The sequence below is a fragment of the Achroia grisella genome, unplaced genomic scaffold (assembly GCF_030625045.1).
Source record: "Achroia grisella isolate CSIRO2021 unplaced genomic scaffold, CSIRO_AGI_Agris_v1 utg114, whole genome shotgun sequence".
NCBI classification, from domain to species: Eukaryota; Metazoa; Arthropoda; class Insecta; order Lepidoptera; family Pyralidae; genus Achroia; species Achroia grisella.
This window is the reverse complement of record NW_026712585.1, coordinates 363,581-374,163: the sequence shown is the minus strand read 5'-3', so window position 1 is coordinate 374,163 and position 10,583 is coordinate 363,581. Positions and strand designations below refer to the sequence as shown.

The following is a 10,583-nucleotide window of genomic DNA, read 5'->3' as shown; positions in this document are numbered from 1 at the left end:
GTTTTATTAAATTTCTACTTAGAGACAATAAATATCAATAAACTTAGTACCTACTGATATTATTGTCTATAATTTTATTACCACAACTTGTCTACATTTTTATTACTTCTGTATCAACAATTAGATGAGATAGCTGTTTTTAATTAGTATAGGAACCCTTTCATCACTATCCAACACTCATATCTGAAGTAACACTTCACTTTTGTACCCAATTAGTGCCGCAAGCGGTCCAGATTGTTGATACAACACGCGATCTCAGCGCTATAACAACACAACTCAACACGTACCAACCACCTGGTAAAATATATGTAGATACACTTATATACAGGCCATGGACTCCTAAATTAACGCTCTTGAATATGTTATAAAATACTAGCTACCTGCCCTGGCTTCGCACGGGTTTACATGTAGGTATTATTATACCTACATATAAAATATTTCCTTAATCTCCCTTCCTCCTTAACTGATATAAATACCAAAGTACACTTGTTTTGGAAATACGTACATAATATATTTTCATAAAAAAACACACAGACCAATACAAACAATCAGACTCATGAGTATAAATGTTTATACCGTGCGAGAATCGAACCCACAACCATCGGGAATAAGGAATGTGCTCAACCGCTAGACCGCCGAGGCTGTCAATATGTGCGTATAGAGGTATATGGAAATATTTATTTATGTGTGAATTATTTGGCAGTTACCGTTGTAAATCGCACAACTAAATTAGTAGTTTAAATTAAGGTAGTTGCAAATGTGAATGATCATGTTGTAATTACTGACCAATCATTTGTAAAAAGGGTAACAACAATAAGAAGTGCCGAAGAATGGTATGCAAGTAAAAACTTTTTATTATATTTATAAACCAAATTATACCCGTACTAATAGCAGAGCATTGTTCCTTTGATCCCCTAAACTGATTCGATTATGCTTGTCAAAACAGATTTATTTTGACAAGATGGCTGATTGAGTACACGTGACCTACCTATTGGAGTTTGAATTGCAAACGTTCTATTTTCATAGATATAAATTGGCGGGAATTACTCTGAACTCTCTTGCTACAGAGTTCCTGTACTGTGGAATTAAAACTTTACCTACATAAATAAAGTTTGAATATAGGTATATTAAAAGAATTTATAATAAAATAATAATTAACGATTTCCTATTTCTGTTCTGAATACATAAATATCTATATAACTAGTAGTCAATAGAAGCTAAAATAGACTTATAGATATACGAGCTCGTCTTAACTATTAGGTACGTGAACTACAAAATACCTACTTAAATATGTTTCTTAAAAAAAGACAATTAGTTTGTGAGGCAAAATTAACTGAATTCATCAATACATGAAGCGATCTAGAAAGTTATCTAGAGTGCTGTAACATTGCTCTAATTTTAGGCCGTTTAAATTATTTCTTAACTCATTAGCAGTCGATACAGTAACTAAGAACAATTAAGTATCAATCAAAATACATATTTTTGTCATATGTACTTGTGAAATTATTTAAACTGCTGTTTCTACCCTATAAGTTTTGTAAGATAGTCCTATGGTACTACTTACGACTTATATCTATAGGTAAATACATCTCAGTAATTATATGGAAATTTAGAAAATTAGGTCTTAACAAGAATAAAAGCTAACAATATAAAGATTTATAATTATAAAACATATATTATGTATTTGATTAGTAACAATATAGCTAATGGTAAACATACATTACGTTATTAACGTAATGTACCTACATTACGATATAAGTGCCTTATGATGGTTATACTTCTTTATAACACACGAGGCGAAATTTTAGTAGAACTATGTAATATTATATTATCTGTGGTAGAACCAAGTGTGTGCTAAATTTTAATGTAGGTACAAACATTTCTTTCATACATTTCATACATGTCATAAAATTATCTTTTAATGTAGGTACATACATTTCATTTCATATGCACGTAGCTACATTGTACGACGTTTTTCAACACACTTAATTTTCAATAAACTCAATCAAAAAACTGTGATAAACAATGTGGCTTTCCCGCCGTTTTACTTTTTTAAATCAGCGCGCTGTCTACTGGCTGGCGCTGCTCGGCGGTCAGTTTGAAATTTAATAAAAAAAAACAAGTAGTGCGCGGTTACAGAATATAAGTTTACTATTTGCATTTATAATGCACGTGTGTTTTATGAGCTGCTATATAAGACCGGTGAAATTAGATCTACTTTAAGAGCAAGTGTGTTGAAAAGATAGTTAAGTAACATTAGACGATGCTCTTCTTATCAAAAGACTGAGGAAATCTTAAGAATACACTATATTTACTAAGTATCTAAGCGTCAAGAAAGTCCTTCAGAGCAGGATATCAAAACAAAGGGAATTGCTTGTCCATCATTGAGTGAATTTGAGATGGCACACGCGTGCGCCACGCGTCGAGGAGCGGAACTAACCTCTCTATGTGCGGCAAGGATTTAATTTTTACATTATAATCCTTCTAATTTTTTTTATATTTTACAACAATAATTATGTATTATCTGTAAAAGTGCTGTAATAATAATATTATATGATGTGATTTGTATTTTAATATTAATCTTATGTCGAAACTCTTTTCACATTCATATTCTTAGTTTTACCAATATTTATGTAAAATTATGTTATCTGTGGTTTTACCATCTTATTTGTGGTTTTACCATATCTATGTAATTGATTTTTAAAAACTTTTTTAATTCAAAAACTTTAACGATTGTTCGTATGATTCTTATTCTTTATTTCATATTACTGTTGTCTGTTAACGTGTATATTTCATCTGTTTTATAATGTTTTTTAAATATCTACTTGTTTATGTTGTGGATAATATTATATGTCGGTTCTTTCATAAAGCTAATGCATCTGCTCGATAACTATATAAAATAAATCAATACAAAAAGGGTAAAAATAAAATGGTATATCTTTCTTGTATCACAAAGTAACAACTCAAATTATATACATAATTTTTTAAATTAAAAAAAGTAGTTTTTTATTGGCCAGCATTAAACCATGGAGTCGACAACAATATATAAAAAAGGTTTTAAATAAAGATATGTACACGAAACTAGGCGCGGATTAATTTGTGAATTGAATACGTATATCGAAACACTGTATAACGTGAATCTGGCCCCTAAACTGATGTAACAAGGGTCTGGGTGTCGTGTTACGACGGAGCCGTGCGACAATTACCCGCCCATTATTTTCGGTTTATGCCAGATTTGATCGAGGGACTCAACGTCGCTCAACTACAGCGCGCCACGTGGCCGCGCTTTTTTTCTAATTGACGTTTGTATGGTATTTGCTGTAGACAGTTTATGGTAACAATAATTACCACTACTTAGTTCTAATTTTATAACTAAGTAGCGCTAATTATTGTTACCACCTGTGTTATTGTAATAACAAAACTATGCCTATTTTTTAAATTTCACGTTATTACCTATAGTTAAAAAGGGTTTTAACGTCAAGATAGGTAAATACCATTATTTACCATAAAATTATTCGCGTTGAAACCCGTTTAACTATATTAATAACAAAATACGCCGTGATGACAATTATTCCAGATAAGGTAGTCATAGGCATTGACGACTGTCGTTGTGAACGCAGCAGTTACCACTCCCACATTTCGCTTGGTATATTTGAATACACGGCAGCAAGTCGCGAAGGCGAGCCTATATAATTACATTTTTTAAATAAATACCAGTATACTACAAAAACGTACACAATTTCTATTTACTATATCATGGAGTTAGAGAACAAAGCAGTATTATTATTATTATTGGAGACGGCCTGGGTAGTCAAGCGATAGCACACCGTCTTAGTTCCAATGGTCGCGGGTTCGATTCCTCGTACGGCACAAACATTTGTACATGAGTATGATTGTTTATTTCTATCTAGGTGTTTTCTATGTATAATATGTATCCATTTACGAAAAAATATATATCTATATATGTATGTATTTGTATCAGTTATTTAGTACCTACAACAAGCTTTAGCAAGCTTAACGTGGGTCTAGATGGCGCTGTGTAAATTGTGCTGAAATTATTTATTGAAGTGACGCCCAAATAAAAAAGAAAGCTAGTAAATTGTAATTAAGAACCATCTTGATCACGTGCTTTCAAACAATATAAATCGCATCATAATCTGCGCTTAAATATTGTAGGTAGGTTTTAAGTGAAAATATTCGCGGGTTCGATTCAGTCAGGATAATTAAATTCATTTGATTAGGTAGTGGAATTACAATCATGTTTGTTATATCTACTTTCATGTCGTTAGATAAAATAATAGATTTTAAAATGTGACGACACGAAATCCCTTCCACTATTTGCCACACAATGTCACAATTTGTCGACCTACAGCCCGCAACGTGTAGACCTTATTGGAAATTTTAATAACGTGATAATATATTCGTATTAAAGAAAACACATGTATAAGAGAAATTATATATATTTCAATATATTTCTTCACAACACAGTTATACCGTACTGCACCACTACACTATTCGTACAAATTCATCGTAATCTATACAGCTAAATCACAATGTCACCAAACTCACACGCAAAGTACAAAACAAAAGTCTAAACCCCAACTAACCTTTTTGAACATCCAAACATTTATGAATTATAAAAAAAATATAGTGAAACAAGTCTCGGAAATAGTTATATTTTTACGACACATATCTCTATTAGGTAGTTAAAAATCCTTAATAATTTTGGACATTCAAACAAATCAGTCTTATTTGGGCACGGTTCAATAAATAAATATTGTATTACTATTTAATTATATATACACAATAAACCGTCGATGTACACCTACGGACATATTCTGGTTTATGATTTTGATAGAATATTGTTTTAACATTACTTTAATATTTTTATATATTATACCTGGCTGTGTTCCTGTAGGTTAAGTTTCGGTGTTAATGTCTCTCTTTTACACGTACTCATCCTTAATGAGCGTCAGAGAAAGAAAGCAAATAACTTTGAAACAAATATACTATCTCAGAAGGCAAGTCTACACTGAAATATAGTGCATCACCATAAACACAGGATCACATGTATACAATTATGAACACAAAAAATTATCTTCATTTGTCTCGAGGAAAGTTGTTGGAGTTTCTTTAAAAAATATTATATTTAATCTGAGTTAAGAATAAAGCTTTGTACGTTGTAACGAATATATTTTTAAATAGTAAAAAAATCGCGCCTAAATGATTAGCGACTTGAATACATTTTAGAGCTTATATAAACATTTATGAATAATTTACTTCCGGTCGCCTAATCATCCTCATTAAAAAAAACCTATCAAAATCATAAACCACATAAAGTTACTAAATTATTGACTCGATATAGCAAGAATTGATTAATGATTATAATATAAAGTAAATATCACTGTAATATCTGGCAAAGCGTTGATCAAACCGACGCGATAAATGTCGTAGGCACCAAATATTTTTTTATAATCAAAAGTCGTAAATATACAACTTCCTTTCTGCATAGAAAAAAGTGTAGTATCCACTGTTATCAATATAGTTGTGCCATTTAGTATCGGTAGTTTTAAAATATACTGTATTATTGTCATGTTTTGTATAAAAAATACTCTGATATAATTACAAACGATAACTCACATTGTACCGCGGTATGCCATACTACACTTTATTGCATTCGTTTGATCAACGTTTCAATATACCATATAATATAAGATCATTCGTACATTATTATTAATTGCTTTTCATTACATTTTGTATACATTTAATTGCCAATTAGTATTCAATTGTATAGCCTCAATATATGACACGGTATTCATATAGTGATGTCAACTAAACATCAAAAATATTATCGATTAATTGGCATAATCGGTATTAAACAAATTTGATACAATAATTCTGATTGCCAATTAACTACAATAATGTATTAATAATTACATTATATAAATAATATAAACACATTTTCTATTCATAATAAAGCTAACGAAAAGCGACAATTTTTAAAGACAACATAACTTTTTTTCTATATGATCTAAATGACTTTAGTATTTTTATCGATAGTTTACATAAATATCGATGTTTAAGAAACACTATATTAAAAATAAAAAATAGACAACCACATCGTTTCTTTATCAGCCTCACGTTTTGTCAAACATACATTTTTTTATAACTAATAATTCCAAAAATCTACCACGACTACCCATTGAGAATTTGTTTTCATTCTAATTTTTTTTATTATTAATATTTCGTATTTTATAAAATTATTATGACTCAGCCGTATAAATGTGACGATCGATTTTTTGACTGACTTCAAAAAATGGATGTTCTATGTTCGATCGCTGTACATGTTTTTTATGTATGTACATAAACATCTTAAATAAAAAATCTTTGCCAATCGTGAACGGATTTGCAAAATTATTTTTTAGCATTTTCTTTGTATGTCATTTTTCATTACATTTATGTATTAGTTAACATATTGTACCATACATATTGTATTATGTTTCTCAGATAAACAAATATACTGATCAAAAGATACATCCTACATTGCTAAAAAATCTACTTTCTTCAAGATTTTCTAATGAAACTTTATTGTTTTCCGTCATAAGACTACAATATTGCTATTGCTCTGTATATTCGTGTGAATATACTAAGGCAGAACTAAGATTATTGCTTAGTCACATTCACGCGGCTAGCGTCACGAAATTATATTGTTACACGCATTTCATCCATTAATGTGGCTAGTTCGTTACTAATTACATATTAAGTCTTTACATTAAACGCTATATTAAATTGAAATTAATACCTACACAATCTAGATCATTCATAAAATAGAGGAAAAAGGACTCAAAAAAAATCATTTTGCTTTCAATCTAATCATATATATATTATTAATTATTTTCGTTCAATATCATTTTACTAATAAATGCTTTTTGGAATTTGTAAATAAGTGATACTTCTATTATGGTATTATTATATTGTGATTTTGATAAAATAATACAAACATCATTATCTTTCGTTCTAATATTAGTCTTTTTATGCGTCACATTGCTCTTTGAATACTATTTTAAAGAATATTTTTCCCATTAAATGCAATAACCGTTGCACCATGTATTTCACTACTTATTAAAGTAAAGTAAAATATGTTCTCCACTAGGCTAAAGTCAAATTGATTTATTTATTTTAAAATGTATTGTGTATCTATAGGATGCAGATTTATATTTTAAATTTATAAATAAGTAAATAATAATTTAAATATTATTACGTATTTCGTATTTCGTTACCCCCTTACCTTCGCTACACAAAGGATATAGCGTGAAAATATAAATTATTACATAGAGCTGCGACTTTTACATTAAATATATTCCTTTTTCCTTTCTCATTCACATTGCACTGTGCTGTAATTTTTCAAGCACTTATATGCTAGTCATACAAACTAGTGCAGGTTTCTTTTATTTTACACAAATACACACACATTCGCATCATTATTCGGCTCTGGACATTGAGCTGTCACAATAGATTGGTGTTGCCATATTAAAAGCTCAAAAACTACTCTGTTTCTTCGACAATATCCATTTACTTGTGCATACAATACATTCAAAGACTGCATAGATTTCGTTCAATTTATTGGAAACGTTAGTTTATAAAAGGGTTAGTTAGGAAATTGCTCCCCTTTTTGTTAGAGATAAGATTTATAAAAAAAGTTACTTAGTTGTATAGAGAAAAAGTGCATCGCATATAAAACATGATTTGTTACATAAGACATATATCATTGCTGATAAATACTATAAATTTGCGGACGAAATCATACGCGTCACTAGACTAGTATAATATATCCCAACATACAAACATCACGCCGGTAGTTAAATGCATAAAACGTCTAAATTTTTTACGGATTTATTTTTGTAAAAAAAACTATAACTTTGTTCGTTTGAGATCAGGCATCTTTATCATTGTACTATCCGCTTTGAAGCTACAATATAGAATGCATATTTTAATACTGAATTATCGTTAACTATCAATATTATAATAATTTTGTTTTGGTCGGAAATCCTCTTTATTCGGAATTTTCTACGAAACTACTGCATGAGGTTTTTCAAGAAGGATATATTAAGGTTTTTTAAGGGTTGGCTTAATGCACGTTGCCACCATCGTAGTATAAAAAAATCTGACTAGCCTTTTTCGTATGTGTAGTGCAGATGTCGCGTCATTGACGTATTAGAACGTCACGTACAACGTATACAAGAAACGTCACGTGCAAATCTTATGAAGAACACCTAAATACTAAACGGGTTATTAAGTGATTAGTAATTATTTCGCGATCAGTACATTGCGTAGCGGCAATATCTTCGCTGCACACATGTTCCACGAACGTTAGAAAAGGCTAGCGTGAACGGGCTCGGTTGAACCTGTCTCTAAAAATACATACATACAGATAACCTTGAATACACAAACTCTGTATTTACATATTAGTAATTAAAATTGGGTGGCTGTTTCATTTCTATCATTTATAGGTATTAAGACATTATTAATATTACCAGTTATTAAGAACCCTAGCAATAACAACCTTTGATAACGTCGTTGCTATTCTCACAAGCATGTCTGTTCTAATATTAATCTAGTGGATCGGTTTAAATATAGAAAAACCGTAATATATATATATATACGATGGACGATTACGGACCAAAACAAAAGTAACACTATACCTTTTACTGCGACTACACACTCCACTTTAAACCAAAATACTCTTCTACAACATCACCACGTCATATATAGTCGAATATATCATATATTTCTAAACAATATCAATATTTTTTAGCATCGCATCACTTCCACAGTGGCGTATAAGGTTATACAATACAAAAACGTACATAGCAGTTATTTGTTTAACACTTATGTACCTATAAAATACATTATTTATATATTTCTACATTCGAATAAAATCTTTACTTTGTACAAGACACGAATTTATAACCTTTACAGATTGAGTGGTTTTCCAAGGGAATGTTATGAAACATATTCAATGCCTTTTTAAATATCATTAAGACTAAGGTAAGAGTCGTGTTGTTAACTTGTGATCCCACATAGTGATGACGTCAGGCCCAAATTTAACCTCCATAGTATATGACCCGGCATTCCTTTCATTCCTAGTTTAGGCGTAATAAGATTTTTCTCCATGCTCTAATAATTGTTTCCCCTAAATATATTCAAACGAATTGATTGATAAGGAATGCAGCATGAATACTCTATTATTAAGGAGGAAAAACTCTATTATTAGGACAGTAGTAGATTTGTGTATATATATATTAAATTATGAATAGTAACATAACATAATAGTGATAATCTCGCGGGACCTATGCTACATCCGAATATTGAAATCACTCGAGTCATTAAATTAATTTTTGATTATTGACAATAATTTTGTTAAACTATATTCTGTACAAATATATAGTTTAGTATATCCATAATTCATTACTCATTTTATATACAATGTATAATCAGGTACAAGGGTGTTGAAACAAAAACGAAGATTTTCACACTCATAAAGAAATAAAGAGAACCATCACTGTTAAATGTAGTCGTTAGTTAAGCGTTCGTTTTTAATGGTGTCTTTTCGACTGTCCACAGGTTGGCTCTAATCATCCAATGTTGGATCCAATATTTTATCATTCAAAAATTCGTTCGTTACTGACATGACTATATAATTAATCCATAAATAAACCATTGTGTTTCTATTAGATTAAATAAATAATTACAATTTTAAATATCTTTTTACCAAAAACTCGTAATAATAACATTAAGTTATTAGTTTTTTATTAAGTTCTAAAGTTAATTTACTCATACATTTGTCATTTTAATTCAATAAATATTTCTTAATTAGAGTATATATTTAATAGTTTTATTTTTAAATATAACTATTTATTAAATATTTATAATCGTTATTATTGCAAATTATTCCCAATATCTGACTTCTATTCGATCCAATATTGGAATATTAGAAGCCACCCATTGGAGAAATATCCACACATTTGAACAAATCACCCTAGCTCTTCTGAGCTGTTCTATGTCCGTCTCGTTCTACCTCGGTTTATATTATAGTGGTGTCTCCTTCCTCCACTGGAAGGCATTTGTTTTGACAGCGGGGTTGGCAGAACTGGCGCTGGCTGCTAGGGCCACGCCCGTGCGTCGAATATTGGCTGCAGCGTTATCTATAGAAAACAATATTAAATATTTATTCATCTTAGAGAAATTATTTTTTTAATATAAATGTAACGGTTCAAAAGCCGGGCAGTTCATGGAAAATAGCAAACGTTGTCCACATATGAACAGGTTATCATATATATCAACCACGGCATCATGCGATGCGCCTCATGCATTGTCATTACTGAGGCCAGTGATATCTAAACTAAATTGTCATATCACATCCTTAAAACCAAAACAGATTACAAAGCAAGCTGCTTAGCAGATATAAATAAGACCATTGTACCCATGTAGATTACTTTGTACAAAGTCTACCTCATAGTTACATCAAGCAGAGCATTAACTTACTAATTGAATGATCAATAATTTTTAGACACAAATCTGTA

General features: G+C 30.3%; 1 protein-coding gene across 1 annotated transcript in view; it reads right to left on the bottom strand.

Annotated features, from left to right (window-relative positions):
* Positions 1-7,022: 7,022 nt before the first annotated feature.
* The window catches only part of LOC131850395 (ankyrin repeat domain-containing protein 50), a 31,140-nt gene continuing 27,579 nt past the window's right edge, over positions 7,023-10,583 (bottom strand). Inside the window, exon 38 of the mRNA XM_059200609.1 lies at positions 7,023-10,205. Coding sequence (XP_059056592.1) covers positions 10,090-10,205 — 116 coding nt within the window. The 3' untranslated portion in view covers positions 7,023-10,089. The remainder of the gene's footprint in view (positions 10,206-10,583) is intronic.